Raw genomic sequence first — 19,211 nt, forward strand, 5'->3', positions numbered from 1 at the left:
ATTTGAGGGTTAGCTACACCCCCGTGTCTGACATCGGACGTGGGGGTCATGGTCTGGCTCCCAAACGGGGCCACGCAGCCCCGTTTGGGATTTAGGTCCAGGCCAGTGCTGCGTTCACAGAGTGGCCAGGAGCAGGTCTTTCCTGCCTTAAAAGCAGGGAGATCCACGTCTGGCTGCGCTGTGAATGCAGCACTGGCCATCCAACTCCTGAACGGGGCCACGCAGCCCCATTCGGAAGCTAGATCAGGGCCAGCGCTGCATTCACAGCACAGCCAGAAGCGGCTGTCCCTGCCTCTAAGACAGAGAAGAGCTGCTCCTGGCCACGCTGCAAATGCGGCACCAGCCTTTTAACTCCCAGACAGGGCCCCGTGGCCCCACTCAGGAGCTAAACCAGCACCCCCTGCATCTGATGTCAGATGCGGGGAGCATGTTGGGGCCGCGAGGCACAGCCCCTGAGGGGCAGCGGTCCGGGTTCTTTGAACCCAATCGCCCAATGATGGCTACACCCCTGCTCAGGAGCACAGTTTCTTCCTATGTCCAGCAGAAGCCAGCTGTAGAGAATGTTGATTGGTTGGCCCTTGTGAGAATCAAAGTTACTTCCCTTTCCCCTTCTCAGAGGAATGTTTCAAATAGTGGGGGGATGCATTTTTTAAAAATGTTTTAACTGGATAAATCTGCCAGGTGCCTGAAATTTCTTTTAGAAATTATTAAGTCAAATGGCTGCCTGCATCAGCACTGGATTTCAAACTATGTGTATTACAGGAAAAAGCAAAAATTGCACCAGGTCCTATAAGTAGGCATATTCTAATTCTGTGCCCAGGTTCTTTTCCTGCTTCTAGAACTTATTTTCTAATAAACTAGGAGCAGATCTTATCTACGGGCAACGTGGGCAGCGCTCACCTTAAATTTCTCAGTCAGCCATGTTGTTTCTGCTTCCATTTTGTGTGCCTACTGCCTTCCTCTGTTGTTCCCTGCTGTTCTTGCCTACAGCCTGCTGATGCTTTAAGAGTTGTGAGATGGGTAACAGTAGCACCAACCTCAAAGAACAAATAAAAAGCCCCAGATCTTTTAAACTATTAACAAGGCAGGAGCCAATAAACATGCTCACTTTTGTTTCTTTAAAGTGGGCGCCCTAGGACCACTCTATAAACCAATCAATGAGGGCTAGGATGATTGACTCCTCACATAGCCAAAGAGTGGCCAGAGGGTGGGGAAATCCTTTTCTTTTAGCTACTCAGAAGAATTCAATCACCATTTTGGTTAGAGAGAAGGGAGGGAGGGAGGCTGGCTGGCTGGCTGGCTGGCCGGCTGTTGAGAAGTCTGGTCTTTTGCTGACTTCTTTGTGTCTGTTTGGAGAGGATGAATGCAACCTCTGCTTTCTCTCCCTTGCTCTCTGATCTGATCTGTATACATAGCATTATGGCCCATTCCCAAAATGACATGCCATAAAACATTGGAAGGAATGGCAAACGGCGTAAGACTGAATTAATTAGATTAGAAACTGACATAAGAAGTCAGAATGTCTTTTAGGACATATACATTGATTTCTGTGTCCAAACTGTTTTTCAAATAATTGCAGATGTGGCTTTCCAAGTAGGTGCGGTGCAGAGAAGGAATAGATTATGCTGGAAGGAAAATAATTTTAAAAATCTGTTTGCTATGCAGAGAGCTAACCAGGTTTTTCTCTGGATTGTGGCCAGTATCTATAACATCAATATGTCCACTGCGGGCTATGGTTCAGTGGGCAAGAATTAAGGAAGTGATCTCTATTAAAAACATTTGTTGCTTGCTAGGATGGACATGCAGGCTAAGTGGTGAGTACCCAAGGTGGACAGAAAATAACACCCAGCTGTTCAGCAGGTATAGAATAGGGAGAAGGTGTCCACATACATCCTTGCTTCCTCTAAGTTACAGGAGATGGTTTATAGCTGCAGCAAGCATAATTGAAAAACCTGTGAATTTTCTATTATTTATATACACATTTTTAAATAGGCAAGCAGAAGAGCTGCCCTTGTAACTTTGGAATGCATTTGTTCTCCACTTTTGTAACTGTCTCTGCTTTACCTGTGACTTATCTAGATTTATTTACTTTTACATATATAGCCTGTGCTTCCTCCAGGAATCTCAGAGTGGTGCACATGGTTACATTTATCCTCCCAACAGCCCTATGAGGAAGGTTATACTGAAAGATAATTGACTGTCCCAGAGTCACCCAGTGAGTTTCATGGCTGAATGAGGATTTGAACTTGGATTTCCCCAGTCCAGTCCAGCACACTAACCACTGTAGTACAATGGCTCAGAGTTCTTTCTTGTTAGTTATTATTAGTATTCATTTTTTAAATAATCAGGCAGACAGAGCTATCGTGGTGACTTCAGAATGCATTTACTCTCCACAGAAGCAGCCTTTTGTAGCTGGCCTGTGCTTTACTTGTGGCTTGTACAGTTCTTTTCCTGTGTCTGTGTGTACTTGTGTTTTGATCCTGTCATGGTAAATACAAATCTGCACATTACTGTCATCCTGTTAAGCACAAGAAAGCAATGATGTTTTCCATATTTCTCTATATCTCTGCTGATGAGCAATTGAGATATGTGTGTTTGTATTTTGATCCCACCCAATAGCTACAAATCTACACTTCACCAGTTATTGCTAAGGCACCCATCTAGTCCTGGTTCCACCTCCGCCGCTGTCCACAATTGGCTCCACCTCTCACTACGTGTGGCTCTACCCATCATCTGCCCTGCCTAGTCCCAGGAACCACCAGCTGCCACTGCAATAAACATAAGCAATTATTCATTGGCTGTTTATCTTCTTACAACATCTCAAGAGAACTTGTGAGAAACAACCCATGGTTCATTCAGTGGCAGCTAGATAACATTGTTTTGGAGTTGTTGCCTGGATTGATCTTCAATAACTACCAATAAATTTGATATCACTGCTCATTGCTTCTCATTTGTATTTCACCAGGACCTGGTGCATGGAAAAAGAAACTGGTAACTCTCTGGGGCAAAGAAAGAGAGGATATAACAGTATCTACCTCATGTTCTGTGCTCTTTGTCCTACTGATCACATTTCCAGACAAATCTAGTCTGGATCCGCCTTGAAGAACTTGACTCCTTTCACTTTCTGATATTTTGTTAGCTGCCCTTTGAATATTCCCATCAGAGTGATCAGCTTTCATATTCAGCCTCTTTGTCTCCTCCAGGTCTTCTGAGACAAGCTGCTCTTCAAGATCTAAAAGCTTCTGGTCAGATGTGATGCTTATGGTAGTCCCTAGGAGGCTCATCTCTTGTAATGAGCCTGTGTTAAGGTGCTCTTTCCTCTCTGGGTCACTCATGGGAACATCTGAGTTAGTTGTTTCATTCAGTGGATTCTCTCCTTGAGTTGGCGCATCTGTGCAATCATCTTTCCGCCTCTCAGATTCACTCGTAGAATCTTCCTGTTGGAATCTTTCTTGCTGAAGACCATCCATGTGAACTATACCATTCTGAGACCCCTCCCATTGGTGTTTCTCACTGTTATGGCTTTCCTGGTCTCCATAGAGATCTTGCTTGCTATTGGGAAGCGACTCCCTTTGTGAATCATGGGAACCAGGTTTCTTCCCAATATGGGTGACATGGAATCTAAAAAAACCAAAAACAATAAAGGTCAGATACACCAACAGTGACATATTATTCTGTAAGGACTTAAGGACCACCTGATACTTGGTGGCTGTTGGAGAAGGCCTTGGTACTTTAAAAATGTTGGAGGGTGGGGTTTAAAATCAAACCTAACTTATCATGAGTGCACAATTATTAATATCTTCTCCATGTGTTTTAAAATCCATTTGTTTTGCTTGTATTGGCACCCACCTCCTTAATCACTCTTTCCCATAGAAAAAGAGAGGAGGAGACAAAGGCTGGGAGAACAAACTGAGAAAAGGGCGGGGGTTAAGCCTGGAAGAAGGAGGCCTGGAATGGGTCCTAGGGAAAATAGCTTGATCGCCCCTCTTGCCTCTGGCTGCTCACCCAAAGATTTATTTCCCCAAAGCTCAAGAAAGAAATTGAAGCCTAACAACACCTGGCAAACCTATTCATCTTGCTGGAACCCACCCACCCCAATGGAGAAATTCCCATTGAATTCAATGTGGCTTACTCCCAGGTAGGTGGGTATAGGATTGCTGCTTCCTCCCCTCAGGAAAAGATTCCTGTGGACCCTCATGCCCCCTCCCCCAATTCTAATTGGCAAGCATGCCAATGTTTACATCTGAGGCTCTTTGCATTCCCTTTCAGCACCTTCTTTCCAGGTCCAGCCCGTCTACTAGGCAAACCTAGATGGTCTCCTAGAGCACCACTTATTGGCCTCTGCTGCCTGCCTGAGCAACTGAATCATGTTTGGTGAGTGCCAAGCTGCCTTGCACTGCAGTATGCCAGCCAGGTATCCACATTTTGTGGGGTGTGGGTGCCACCATCTGCCCACAATATTGCCTGCCTGGCTAAAAGAGAAGGAATGCTTTGCTGTGCCACTGCCAGCACCATAGCTCCCCAGGTGGATGTTGAGTGAGCAGGGTCTGCCTCCTGGCTGATCTATGACTTGCTTTTCTTCTCCTCTCCCCTCTGTGTGCTCTGTCCTCACCCCATCCCTGCCTCTCTTCACTCTGTTACTGCTACAGTTGCTCAGATGACAGCCTCCACCCTGGTTTTTAAAGTGCCCAAACCCAAAACAGAAGTGGTGCATGCTAAAGCTTAGCTGCCTCCCAGAGAGAGTGGTTGGCCCTGTGGATTGCAGGGTTTGCACTTCTCAGAGGAGGGAGGTGGTGACAATATAGAGGAAAGGTGGACATTCGGTGGGCTCTGAGGCGAGCTCTTTGACTCTTTTCCCTCAGTGACCCCAGAGGCGTATCTAGGGAAAATAGCGCCTAGGGCAAGCACTGAAATTGCGCCCCCTGTCCAAACACCTGACACCCATCTTTCAGATAACTTTACCATAATATCAGCTCAAAAATACAAGTCAAGCTCGTTAATCTTTTAATATTTCAAAAACTATTTAGCAGTGGACGTAGCCAGACCAAAAAATGCTGCAAAACTACAAATTTCAGTATGCTGGGGCTCATGAAATACCTAAATATTATGCGGAGGTATACTTGGAAAAACTAAATAGAAGTGCCTGTCTAGTTCTCTGCTATACATTGTAGCATCACAATTACATAAGTTTTAAAAATAAATCGAGAATTTGACTTTTCCCAGATACTCTGAAAATAATTAAACGATATGCAGAGTAAACTGTGTCACTGCTTGGAATATATTCTAGTCTTTCAGAAAGACAGTTAAAATGAGAGAAAGAGCAAGAAACTCCCAGTGGGCCTTAATACTAAGGATTTCACACTGATTCAAAGACAAACTCACCATTAATAGCCATATTATTAAGACATCACATTTAACTCACTTATCACAAGAAGCAAAGTAAGAGCAAATGAATATAATCTTAGCTCATAAACTTCAGTGCAGTATTTACAAGCCCTGATTCTCTGTACATAGTGCCAATCTGAATATGCGTACAGTGACCTATATTATTATTTTTTAAAAAAATTACCTGTAGCCCCTTCGGGGGGTCTGCTGGGGGGGGTCTGCAAAGTTTCCCCCTCCTCCCACTGGCCTCTAGGGCCTCACAGGCACCATTTGAGCATGAGCGGCGGTTATTTTTTAAAAATAATTCTTCTTTTAAAAAATGGCTGCTGAAAACAAAATGGCCACCACGCTTGCTCTAATGGCCTCTGCAAGGCCTGGCATAGTCTAGGGCCTCACAGAGGCCATTTGAGCATGTCCAGTGGCCATTTTGTTTTTGGTGGCCATTTTCTTTTAATTTTTTAATTTTAAGAAATGGCGCCCCCCTTCAAGTGGCGCCCGGGGCATGTGCCCTGCCTGCCCCACCCTAGATACGCCCCTGAGTGACCCACCACCACAAACAAGCTGGGAGCAGAAGCTGGGCCAGTCTGGGCAATGGTTCAAGTTACAGCTGGGGCCCCGCACTTTGCCTAGGGTGCCAAAAACTCTTGGTTACTTCTTTCCTTTTTAGCATATCAAACCTGACCTTCCACTATTACCATTTGATCAGCATGGCTCATAGGCTGCTGCTTTCTTGCTTTCTTTTTCCAGAATGTCTAGAATGACACCTTCAGTATGATGTCTACCTCCTCTTTGAACATTTTGGTGCCAGTCCTGTTCTCTGACTCCTAACACCAGCTCTTTCAGCATGTTAACATCTTTCTTCCGTGCGCCATTAGTGACCATAACTGCTTGGAATTAGCCTAAGATCTTGCATTAAATGAGAGAGATGCTGAATTTCCAAAGAGACCACCAACGTGGGGATCCCTTTTTGGTTTCTACACATCATACTACTGTCACTTATATTACTCTAATTTTAAAAGCTTTGGAGCATAAGTGGCTAAAACATACTGGTTCAATTTCATAAAAGGTTCATTAATAAGAACTAATATACAAAAAACATTTACTGTCTGCAAGCAGAAACTTGTGTTTGAAGTCTTGTGGAACCAACACATTTCAAAGAAAAAACACCAAAATTACCAATTGCTAGCATTCCAAATCAACAGTGCTAGGTAGTTTTTAAATACTTTAGGTACCCAGTTTCACTGATCTCTGTAATCTATATGACCAGTTTCTCAACATGTCTGAATGCACATCAGCTCCATTAGTCTCCTAAGCATACTGGCAGCTCAGCTTCCTTTTGACATATCTCCATTGAAACCTGACCCCTGTGTGTTCGAGTGCGTGTGCGCACACACTGTCATATTTTCTCTTACTACCTGGCCACAAAGATAGGAGGGATACCATTTGAGAAAGGACGAGAGAGCACTCTGGCTTTGACCAGGTGGAGGGGGGGAAAATCCCATACTGAAGTAATCTCACTAGCAAGGGCAGGGTAGAGCTACATTTGGGGCTAATGGCTATACACGGCCTGTTTCTGTTGTTGTTCTTCCCACTGACATTTGGGATTTTACTCAGATTCATTTGCATATATTCAGTTTCAAAAATACCTCTCCTATCATACAGGTCCACACCCCCACCGAGAGATATGGGAATCCCCATATTTTTTCCTTTAGGAAGAAAAGCACTTTGCAGGGAGTAGGCAGTGATGGGGATAATTGTTAGCAGAAAAACTGAAGGAAGGGAAACAGTTAAGTATTCCCTCCCCATTCTGCCTCTATTCTACTCAAAATGACAGCCCCTATAGCTGCTTTTCAATTAAATTGAAACTGAATCCAAGCAGGACGGTGGTGCTCATTGTGGGGGATTAGAATTTGAGGAGCGAGTTAGATCTTCCTGTGCTGGATGGGGTTACACTCCCCCAGAAGGAACAGGTATGCAGATTTGGGAGTGCTCTTGGATCCAGGCCTCACCCTGGTATCTCAGGTGGAGGCTATGGCCAGGAGCGCTTTTCATCAGCTTCGGCTGATTTGACAACTGTGTCCATTCCCTGACGAGAACGATCTCAAAACAGTGGTGAATCAGCTATGCTTGACTATTGCAATGTGCTTTACATGGGTCTGCCTTTTTATGCATTTCAGAAACTTCAGTTAGTTCAAAATGCGGCAGCCAGACTGGTCTCTGGTGTAGCCCAGAGAAACCATATTATGTCTGTTTTAAAACAGTTGCACTGGCTGCCGATATGTTTCTGGGCAAAATACGAAGTGTTGGTTTTTACATTTAACTTGCTTGTTTAGCCTCACCTTCCAAGGTTTTAAAATAATTTGGGGGTATTTAAATTGGTTTTAAATTGTTTTGAATTGTTTTTAAATGGTTTTACATCTTGTGTTTTAGATGGTGTTAGTTTTATGTCTTTTAAAATTTGTTGTGCATCTGTACTATGGATGCAATGACAAGTACCATTTATGTTTGATGGTAGCATCACTTACCAAAATCTCTTCATGCTGGCTTGGTGTTGTGAAATGCTGAATGTATTATGTGTGACATTGTAGGTCATATATAATTTGAGGGGCCCTCAACCATGCCCATGTTAAAGGGCTCTTACCAATTGCACAATGGTATATTTTTAATCCACTGGCTGCAGTGTGGAAGAGCACAGATGGGGGGAAGAGTTCTAGTTCCCCTCTGATCAAATGGGAAATGCCCTGCCGGCTCTCTCCTAACAAATACCTGCCAACAGAGAAGACAGTGGTCTCTCCAGGGTGCATTTTGCTTTTTCCCTCCTTGGACCGGCCCTGGCGATGCAGTGGGTGCCTCTTCTTCCGACTGCAGTGAATGCAAGGTGCTTGCGTTGAGCCCAGGTGCACGGTGTGGTGATGGGGCACACCCCCATCTTGGCTGTTGCGATGGGGACAGAGGCCACTGAAATAAAAGAATAAAAAGGCAATCACTATCACATTTCTAAAACTGGAAGCATACATTTCCACAGGCTATTAAGCCTAAAGTGAAGCAGCTCCTCACAGATAGCCATCAAGTCAGAAACGAATCAGCTATCCCGCAAGAGGCAGCCACACCATGACAGAAGGCCACCTCATACAAAAGATGTTGAGCATCCATAAGGATGACAGGATGAGAGAAATATGACCCATGAAATTCAATCCACCCAGGAAATTCTGCTGTGCAACCTCAAGGGAATGAACTGGAGCTACACAAGAACACAATATAATTGGAGTATCAGTTGTGGGAGGAACTGATCCATTTGGTTCTCCCAGGCACCAGAATGTTTGATCCATCCCTGCCTTCAGGGAACTTCCTGAATCATAACAAATGAAAGTGCTCAGGGAGCCATTAAAACGGAAAACATCTGAGCCTGGCCTTCCCTTTTGCCCTTTCCCAGCATCCATTTCCTCCTCAATGAGAGTTGATCTACAGCCCACTTATAATGAAGAAGTGTGTCTGGGAAAGGGAGAAGAAGTTATGACCAAAGATTCCCAAGATAGGACTGGCACCAAAGTGCACCTGGATTCTCTCCTCACCTGGGCACAGGCACTGGCAGTGGCAGATCAGCATCACCATCCGCCAGCATCTCCTTCAGGACCTCCACATTTGCTAACACAGAGAAGAAAGCAAAAACAGTAAGTCAAAGCAAGCCCCTTGGGTGTTGTGGATTCCCAATCTTTGCATGCAAGAAAAACCCACCTTCATTCTGAATGATGCACTTCACTATCTTCTCTACTGTGTCCTCATTTAGCTCCTCATCCTCATCTGAAATGAGAATATATGGCAGGAAATGTAGAAACATAGGCATTCCTATGACAACAGAACTCTTCACAGACCACCAAGACTATTGAAATGCGGAAAGAAAAGCTGGCTGCATGTTTCTGCAGAAGAGGAGTGACCTAGAAAACTGTCTCTCCTCAACTCTCATATCTCTCTGCCATATTGAATAGTAGAATGCTCTCCTCTGATCCACTGTAATCCCAACACCATTTGGGCTGCAACTTCCCAAACTCAGGGGTGCCATTTAGGATAGGTAAGTCCCCTAATAACATTTCAGAGCACATGTGATTATTCCTCATGAGCACTTATGTTTCTGGCCAAAACAGTGCTGCTGCATATGATCACTATAAACCATTAAACTGGCCTATATACAAAGCATACATGCTAAAAAAAAAAAAAAAAAAAAGGCACAAATCCCTTTGTTTACAAAAATGATGTTTGTGTGACCCTGATCTATATATGATCTTTTTCATTGCTGTAGTTATTGAAAGGTTGCTGCTGAGGTGTTCCATGTGGTACAGAATTATATTTCCTAAAACAATCTTACAAAGCCCACTAGAGAGATCCTATTATACATTTTCTCAAAAGTACATCCTGTTCAATCTCCCTGCTATCAATCCTTTAATTAGTTGTTTTCTCTTTGCTCTTTTCTTTAAAAATGCCTTCTGATTCTTGGCTACTGGCCTTTTTAATGAGCTGTTTCCATCACTTCAACCATAGCAATATTGAGTGGGTCATTTTAGTTCAAGTTTTAGGAAACAACAGGAAAAATTCCCCCAAAGTTTTGGAAATTGGTACAGTTGCTTGCTGAGGACAGTGATGTAACATACTAAAAATCCCAGTCATTTCAAGCAGAGCTTCTTAGAAAGCATCTTAGAAAAATGCTTTCTTCAACATCCTGGCCTTATTTATCCTTGTGGTGTTCTCCCTTTTGCAAAATCTTGTCTCTTAGAGAGATACTACAAACATCATACACTGTTTGACACCTTTCAATAGGTTTTTTTCTTTTCCCTTTCCTGACATTTCTTCAACACAATATAAGCACTTATCCTTAAAATAAAACTGCTCTGTTGTTCCACACGCTCCTCAGGTTTTCTTTCAGCGGAGTACCTAGTTCACTATGTGATGCTTCCATACTACACACAAAGCTGCAAGTTATCTCTATCGTCTATTCATTGTTGTTCATATTAAATTACAGATAAACATAACAGATAATCACTACCACCTCTTTCCTACTTACAGTATGTAAATCAAATGAAAATACATTTCATGCTCTTAACTTTATTTCAGTTTTGCAGAAAAAGTTTATATAAATGAACTACAGACACTGAGAGGAGAGCTCGTCTCATGGTAGCAAGCTTGAATTGTCACATTTACTAAGCAGCATCTACTCTGGTTGGCATTTGGATGGGTGACTACATGTGAACACTGTCTGCTGTAAGGTAAATAGGAGATGGGGCTGTGTAGCTCAGTGGTAAAGCATCTGCTTGCATGCAGAAGGTCTCAGGTTCACTCCCTGGCATCGCTAGGTAGGGCGGGGAGAGGCTCTGGCCTGAAATCTTGGAGAGCTGCTCCCATTCAATGTAGACAACACTGAACAAGATGGACCTGACTCAGAATAAGTCAGCTTTCTATGTTCCTATGTAAAACCAGATATGGCAGAGTCACCATGAAGTAGCATTCCACAAACCTATTGGTTGAACTCTACATTGAATTCCACATTTTTATAGAGATTTTGATGTTTTTTGATTGTCATGTTAAATATTATCCTATCAGAGCAATGGTTTGCGAGATATATATGAAAAACTATTTTTGGCCACCATTTTTCCATAATGGAAGCCTACATTCAAAGCAATATGATTGGGACTTTTAGTATGTTACTTACAACACTGTCCTCAACTTCTGTACTGATGTTCAAAACCTTTGGATTTCCCCCCTTGACTGGGCTATTAGTCCACTGCTATTTCCTGCCAGGATACCCTTTATTGTTTTCCTTTGCAGCCAGAGCAATTTTATTTTATTTTATCTTATCTTATTACCAACTTTTTAGTAAAAAATAAAATAAATAAGTGAGCAATTGCTCTGATTGTAAAGTGGAAATGAGTAATTAAAGTCCTCTCCAATCCATCAGGAAACAGGAAGGACTTAAAGGATCAATTCAGTTAAGCAAACAAGTAACTAATTAAAGGTCCAGAAGCTCAGAAGCAGAAGTTCCTTTAAAGCAGGGCTGCTCAACTTCGGCCCTCCTGCAGATGTTGGCCTACAACTCCCATAATCCCTGGCTATTGGCCACTGTGGCTGGGGATTATGGGAGTTGTAGTCCAAAAACAGCTGGGGGACCAAAGTTTAGCAGGGCTGCTTTAAAAGAAGGAGCAAAGAGGGAACTACTAATTAAAGTGACAGTAGCAGGGAAAGGCTTCAAAATAAATCTTGTATTCGGGCCAATTTAGACTCCATTGTTTTTGCAAAGTCTATTAGGGAGGTGTCCTGCAATCCCTTTTACAGTATTAGATTTCAATCTCTTATGCCTGAGGATGTGGACAAGATGCTTGGGGCCATGCAGCCTACCACTTGTTCTCTGGATCCTTGCCTGACTTGGCTGCTTCTATCCAGCAGGGAAATTCCCTAGATCCCTCAGTGATGGATAGTTATAGGCCAGTCTCCAATCTCCCATGATTGGGCAAGGTGATTGAGAGAGTGGTGGCTAACCAGCTCCAGACTTTTTTTTTTTTTTTGAGAAAACTGATTATCTAGACCCATTTCAAACTGGCTTTAGAGCAGGCTATGGGGTTGAGTTGGCCATGCTCGTCCTGATGGATGACCTTTACCAGGGAATCGACAGAGAGAGTGTGACTCTGTTGGTTCTTTTGGATCTCTCAGAGATGTTTGATACCATTTATCATCATATCCTTCTGGATTGCCTGGAGGAGTTGGGGATAGGGGGCACTGCTTTGCAGTGGTTCCACTCCTATCTCTCAGGCAGATTCCAGATGGTGGAGCTTGGTGACAGTTGCTTTTCGGAACAGGAGCTATTATATGGAGTCCCTCAGGGCTCCATTATGTCGCCAATGCTTTTTAACATCTACATGAAAATGCTGGGTGAGGTCATCAGGAGATTTGGTGCAGGGTGTTAAACTGGTGTTATCAGTATGTTGATGACATCCAAATCTATTTCTCCTTATCATCATCATCATCAGGAAATGCCATTAACTCCCTAAATGCCTGCTATGGACAGTATTGGGCTGGATGAGGGATAACAAATTGTTGCTGAATTCAAGCAAGATGGAGGTGCTCATTGTTGGGGATCAGAATTTGAGGGATGAGTTAGATCTTCCTGTGCTGAATGGGGTTACACTCCCCCAGAAGGAACAGATATACAGCTTGGGAGTGCTCTTGGATCGAGGCCTCACCCTCATATCTCAGGTGGAGGCTATGGCCAGAAGCGCTTTCCATAAACTTCAGCTGATTCAACAGCTGTGTCCATTCCTTGAAGAGAATGATTTCAAAACAGTGGTGCATCAGCTGGTAACCTCCAGGCTTGACTATAGCAATGCGTTCTACATGGGGCTGCCTTTGTACGTAGTTCGGAAATTTCAGTTAGTTCAAAATGCGGCAACTAGACTGGTCTCTGGAGTAGCCCAGTGAGACCATATTATGTCTGTTTTAAAACAGCTGCACTGGCTGCAGATATGTTTCCGAGCAAAATCAAAGTGCAGGTTATTACATTTAAAGCCCTGAATGACTTGGGTCTGGGCTACCTTAGAGTGCGTCTTTTTCTGTATGATCCCCATCACATGTTGAGGTCATCTGGAGAGGTTCATCTCCAGTTACCACTAGTACATCCGGTGGCAACTCAGAACCGGGCCTTCTCTGTAGCTGCTCCTGGCCAATGGAGTGCACTCCTAGCAAATATCTGCAGTTTAGGCTCGCAGTTGGCTTTTAAGAGAGCCCTGAAAACCTATTTGTTTGGCCTGGCTTTCCAAGGTTTTTAAATGTTTGGGGGTATTTTAATTGATTTTACAAAGAGGTGAGTCTCACGATCAGTGAGACTCACCGAAAGGAGGTCTGCGGAGAGAGCGGGCTTAGCCCACTCTCCCCGCAGACGATCAAAGGGAAGCCCTGAGTGGCCAAATCGGCTGCCCACACAACTGCTGGCTCTGTCACATGGTGTCTGGAAGTTCCAGGATGCACCATGCAAGTGCGGGGGGCATCCTGGAGAGACCCCCAGGGCTGGGAGGCTTGTTTCAGTCTCCTGGCGGGGGTCTCCTCATGTGTTGCGGCGCGGAGCCGCACCACAGCAATACATGATCAAAAAACGGGGTTAGCGGAGTGCTCGTTCCGCTTACCCAGTTTAAAGGAAGGGGTATTCCAGCAAATTAATTGCTTTTGGAAAACTGGGCGTGCCTGCGAGCCCGGTGGTTCCCACGATCCGTGGAAAGCGGGCTAAGCTCCCTTAGCCCACTTGCCACTGATCATGAGAATACCCTCATAGTTTTTAATTGTTTTAAAATTGTTTTTATATTGTTTTAAGTAGTGTGTTTTAGACAGTGTTAGTTTTATGTCTTTTTAAATTTTGCTCAACATGTTTCTATGGAAGTGTCTTGGCCACCGACAGCATAGACATTATTGCAGGAGTGTGTGTGTGTGGGGGGGGGGGCCTTTAGTCAGCCTATATGTGATTTAGATGAAGTTGAATCTGTTTCTGATTCTCTATCAATGGTTTCAAAACCCACACTTGATTTTAATAACTGCCTGCAGCTTCTTGGTTCTTATTGTTGGTTGGTTGGTTGGTTGTTTAACGTATTTATATACCGCCCCAAACCTGCATCTCTGGGTGGCGTACAACAAAACCAATACAAATTAAAACCTAAAATGATTAAAACATTAAAATCATTTAAAACCCAACATACATACATACACACATGCACAAAACTTTTAAAACTATAAAAACTATAAATCTAATTAAAAGTCTGGATGAACAAATGTGTCTTCAGTGCCTTTTTAAAAGTTGCCAGAGATGGGGAGGCTCTTATTTCAAAAGGGAGCACATTCCAAAGCCCAGAGGCAACAACGGAGAAGGTGAAATGAACAAGTTCATTTGTTCATATTGAAAAATGAACTTTCAATAAGATATTTATGGAGATCAAAGAGTTTGTATTCTGGGTAAGATGTGCTTCTTGTTGGAAGCTGTTAGGACTACTATAAACAATGGTGCTCAGTCCCAAAACAACTAAGCATTCTAGAGGTGAGGGACACTGTTTATACAGGAGTGCCATATTCTACCTGGGCTGAGGCTCTGCATGTTGCTGCCTCTTGTGGCAGCCTGCTCCACTGCCTCTGACATTTGCCCTGGGCAAGCCCCTCCCTTTAACTCCTCCTGCAGCAGGAAGAGTACTGTATATGAAGCTTGCTGTCTGTTTTAAGGTCTCCTTGGTTCTTGTGTGACTACTAGAGTTCTCTGACATTTGTTCCTGACTTGTTGGTTGTCTACTAGCTTGACCCTGAACTCTACTCCTGGCTTTCTGCTTGACCTAATTTGTTTACTTGACTTGACCTTCACCTATAATAGTTCACTGCATGTGGAGGAACAAGGCCTAGACCTCTTGGGTTTCTGTAAATAAGCCCCCATATTGTAGCTATATATATAAAACACTTAAGCAGTCCATAGCAAATGGTGCGTGGCAAGCCCCACCCACACAGTGCTTTACCAATTGGAGGTAACAGAGCAGAAGCACCATGGTGATTAGGCAGTGAGGATTCCATATGCAAATAGGGAAGAGGAACAGGTAAGGGGCGAGTGAGTGAGTAAGCAGCGGGGAGGGGTCAAGTGGGCAAACGAGAGGTGGGAAGGGGCAGCAAGTGGGCAAGTGAGCTACAGATAAGGGGGCAAGTGGGTGAGCGAGTGGCAGGAGGGGGAGAATGGGTGAGTGAGTGGTGGCGAGTGTGTGAGTGAGTGGCGGGGAGGGGCGAGTGGGTAGGGATGTGCGAACTGGTTCGGATCTGAACCGGGGCGGTTCAGTGGTTCGGATCCAAACCAAACCAGCCCTCAGGTTTGGGCTGCAGGTTCAAATTCGAACTGAACCAGGGGTGGTTTGATTCAGACCAGTTAGGACTGGTTTGGACTGGTTTGGATGCCCAAAAATTGGTAGGAATGGTAACTGGCACCCAGGGGTACCTGTCACCCAAACCCCAAAGCAATCGGACACTTGTACGATTTTTTATGAATTTTTAAAAATTATTTTTATTTTTTCTCATAGGATATAATGGGACTCGAACCAGGCCATTATTCCTTATTGTGGAGCACCCATGGGTGCCAATAACCATGCAAACCCTGAAGCAATCAGACACCCCTATGATTTTTAGGAATATTTGAATTATTTTTAATTATTTTTCTCATTGAGTATAATGGGACCTGAACCAGTCCATATCCCCTATTGTGGAGCACCTAGGGGCACAAAAGTGGGGTGGGTGGTAGACAGACAGGGGTGCCTACCACCCCAAAAATTCCAAGGCAATTGGACACTCCTCTGAATATTGGTGAATTGTTAAAGTATTTTTGAATTCCTCATAGAGAATAATTAGGATTGCAGCAAATGTATAGCTTCATGTCGGGGGGAAAGGGGTGTCGTAGAGTGGAGTGTGGTGGCTGGTATTTCCTAGGGTGGGCAAGGAAGCTATCAGAATTACTTGAAAGGAATTGGGCAAAGGGGTGATTTTTAAGTGATTTTTGAAGTTTACGCGTCTTTAAGGTTTTTCTCCATAAAGAATCATGGAGGTGTCAGCAAATGTATAGCTTCACGCTGGGGGCAAAGGGGTGGCCTAGAGCAGTGTGGGGTTGGTGGTAGTGCCAGGTAGGCGCAAGGAAGCTACCAGAATTTTTTCAAAGGATTTGGGCAGAGGGCTGATTTTTGGTTAATTGTTGAAGTTTATGCGTCTTTAAGGTTTTTCCTCATAATAAGTTATAATGGAGCTTTCAGCAGCCCCATAAGTGCACTTGGGGTGTGCTGGGGTGGTCCAGAGCGAGTGGTGGTGTAGTGCACATAGGGTGCCAACCACCCCCATAGGTTTCTAACCCATGGGGTACAGGGTTCTGTTGTTTCTGAGGTATTGAGTGTGGATTCTATGATAGCATATTAGAGTGAATTCATGGTGTCTCATTGAAATTCTCATTTGCGTTAGAAACTTTTTTCCCCTGTATGTTCTGCATATCCCTGAACCTGATCTATTGTTTACCTGTATGCAACTAAGCGAAGAAAAGCTGAGCCTACACCCATCCAACTAGGGTGTTGTAAAAGACTCTGTAAGCTTTTAAAGATACTTTTGTGTTTTCTTACATCCGTGTTCTTTGCAATTGGGTAACTACAATTTTTAAAGTGTGCTGCCCCAATATATCTGGGGTGCTTCTTGAAGTATTCTTGTAACCTACTGAGTATTTCTTCTATCTGTAAATAAAAGCTAAGAGAGCCTCAGACTGAAGCATGCTATAGCATTTGAATAAAGCTTTTATTTTTCTTTTTGTTCTTTGAAATTTTAACAAGCCTCTTTGAGTGGATTTTTAACTCAGGAAAGTGGGGCTGGAAAGGGTTTTCTCTGGTGCATCATGCCTCATTACGTTCAGCAATTCTACCAGTTTTCTCACCACATGTAAGCTTACACGTGGAAGGTTTTTGTACTTTTCCAATAGCAGAGAAGAGAGTTTCCCAGTGAAACAATGGGACTACGACTAAATGTAAAGAAGACTAAACTAATGACAATGGGTACAGCAACCAGCCTCAGAATTGACAATGAAGACACTGAAGTGGTGGATAGCTTCTGCCTTTTAGGATTGACTGTCAACAGTAAAGGATCCAGCATTCAAGGAATTCGCCGCAGACTAGCACTTGGTAGGGTAGCAGTGAAGGCCTTGGAAAGGATATTTAGATGCCGTGACGTGTCTGCACCTACAAAGATTAGAACCGTTCAGACAATGGTTTTCCCTGTGACATTCTATGGATGTGAAAGCTGGACTTCAAAGAAGCAAGACAGAAAAAGCATTGACGCTTTTGAACTTTGGTGCCTTTTGAGGATACCATGGACAGCCAGGAAAACAAACAAATGGATCATAGAAAAATCAATCCAGAATTTTAACATAAGGCACAAATGATCAGGCTCAAACTATAATACTTCGGACACATTATGCAAAGATCCAGCTCCCGAGAAATCCATAATGCTGAAAAAGTAGGAAGAAAAGAGAAGAAGAGGATGACCAGCAGCAAGGTGGATGGACTCAATTACAACAGCAATGAATGCACCAGTGAGAGACCTTAAAGGCTAAGTTGAAGACAGATCATCCTGGAGAGAATCTATCTATGTGGTCGCTAAGAGTCGACATCAACTTGACAGCACTTAATAAATAAATCAAACAAACATTTCAAAACTGACCCTGATTGGTAGGCTAGATAGGACCTGTCAAGCTAATTATTGCTCAGAAAGGCTCAATGACATCCTGGCCAGATGATATTATTAAATAAAGTGGAAATGTAGGTTATTTTTATGTATTTTTGTTTTTATACCATTTTTTCTTCTGGGACTCCTGGCTTGTGGAAAACTATATAAGCAAGAGGCAGGATTATATAAGGGATATATAAGGAAGAGGCAGGATTTCAAGAGGGAAGGTCAACAATTGATCATCTTTTCACCCTCAGTTACCTCATTTAAAAATATCTGGAAGGGAAATGCTGCCTTTATGGATCTGGCTTCAGCATTCAATCATACTAACAAAGCATGTCTTTGGTGTACACTGTGTGTCCAACAGATATGGGAATGCTGTTCCTTGCTTTGATAAAAGCTTCACGTCAATACTAGAAAAAACCCAAGAGCATGTGGTCATCTGACAGATCCTATACAGACTTCAAGGGGTATTAGACAAGGCTTGTCTGCTTGTCTGCTTCCTGTTAACCTAGATATAAATGAGGTGGCATTTGTGTTAAAAGGGGTTTCTAGTTGGAATCAACAGTCAACCCCTCTCAATGCTGCTGTGTGAGGTTATATGGTTCTTCTAAATTAAAATATCAATGGGTACAAATATTTGGAAAATTCCTCTTTTTTTTCTCTTTTGCATTAAAAACTGTGCCATTAACATTGCTAAAGCTATGGTAATGGTTTCCAGACAACTCTCCACAGTTTAAATGAAGCATGGTTGGTCAGCAGTCAAAACAAATGTTTCCTTTAAATGCTTCATTGTATATTTTGTAGCAAATAAATGTAAGCAAACGCAAACCCAGTATCCCAGGCTTAAGGCATGTATTTCTTCCAAAGCTACAATTTGCTGTTCTAGAACAGTGTTTCTCAAACTTTTTGGAGTCAAGGACCGCTAAATTCTTCGTGCAGAGTTTCAAGGACCGCTACATTCTTCATGCACAGTTTCCCGGACCAGCAGTTAGTAAAGGGGTTTCAAGTCTGTCTATCTATCTATCTATCTATCTATCAGACTTCTGTACTGCCCAAAACTTGCATCTCTGGGCAGTTTAGAATGAAAATAATATAAGCATTAAAATAATTAAATGTGGAATCTTTTGCAAACATGGAATATTAGGAGTTCTTAACCTTGGGTCCCTCAGTTAAACTCCCATAACCCCCAACAACAATGGCATTTGGCCATTATGGCTGGGGATTATGGGAGTAGAAGTCCACCAACGTCTGGGTACCCAAGGTTGAGAACCCCTGAATCTAAAAGCCTGGGTGAACAAATTTGTCTCCAGTATGTCTGGAGTGGAGGTGCTTGTGATTACTCAATGGAGAGGGGATGTTGGGCCACTAGAAAAATTCAAAAGCTACATGGGGCCAATGAAAACAACATACAAGCAAGCCCCACTGATGCAAGAGGGAAACAGCGTTCCCTCTCAAGGCACCTCAACCACAACAGGCAGCTCGGTTTCAATCAACCAACCTTTGGCTGCAAACAATGAGCATGCAAGAACCAGCAGCCCTTCAAGTGGCGCCACTGCCATACTTTTTCCTCCATGCCCCCG

The 19,211-nt window shown here is 43.4% G+C and overlaps 1 protein-coding gene across 8 annotated transcripts in view; it reads right to left on the reverse strand.

Annotated features, from left to right (window-relative positions):
• Nucleotides 1-19,211, reverse strand: part of RELL2 (RELT like 2) — a 43,776-nt gene that overhangs the window by 14,559 nt on the left and 10,006 nt on the right. For 6 of the 8 annotated variants that reach the window (XM_053250264.1, XM_053250262.1, XM_053250261.1 and 3 more), the window contains 5 exons: nucleotides 9,121-9,186; nucleotides 8,958-9,030; nucleotides 8,152-8,343; nucleotides 3,036-3,621; nucleotides 901-1,037 (listed from right to left, as the gene is read on the reverse strand). In XM_053250264.1, coding sequence (XP_053106239.1) covers nucleotides 915-1,037; nucleotides 3,036-3,621; nucleotides 8,152-8,343; nucleotides 8,958-9,030; nucleotides 9,121-9,186 — 1,040 coding nt within the window. In that variant the 3' untranslated portion in view covers nucleotides 901-914. The remainder of the gene's footprint in view (nucleotides 1-900; nucleotides 1,038-3,035; nucleotides 3,622-8,151; nucleotides 8,344-8,957; nucleotides 9,031-9,120; nucleotides 9,187-19,211) is intronic. The other 2 variants (XM_053250267.1, XM_053250266.1) reach the window with 1 other exon arrangement.

The sequence above is a fragment of the Hemicordylus capensis genome, chromosome 4 (assembly GCF_027244095.1).
Source record: "Hemicordylus capensis ecotype Gifberg chromosome 4, rHemCap1.1.pri, whole genome shotgun sequence".
In the NCBI taxonomy this organism is placed as follows: domain Eukaryota; kingdom Metazoa; phylum Chordata; class Lepidosauria; order Squamata; family Cordylidae; genus Hemicordylus; species Hemicordylus capensis.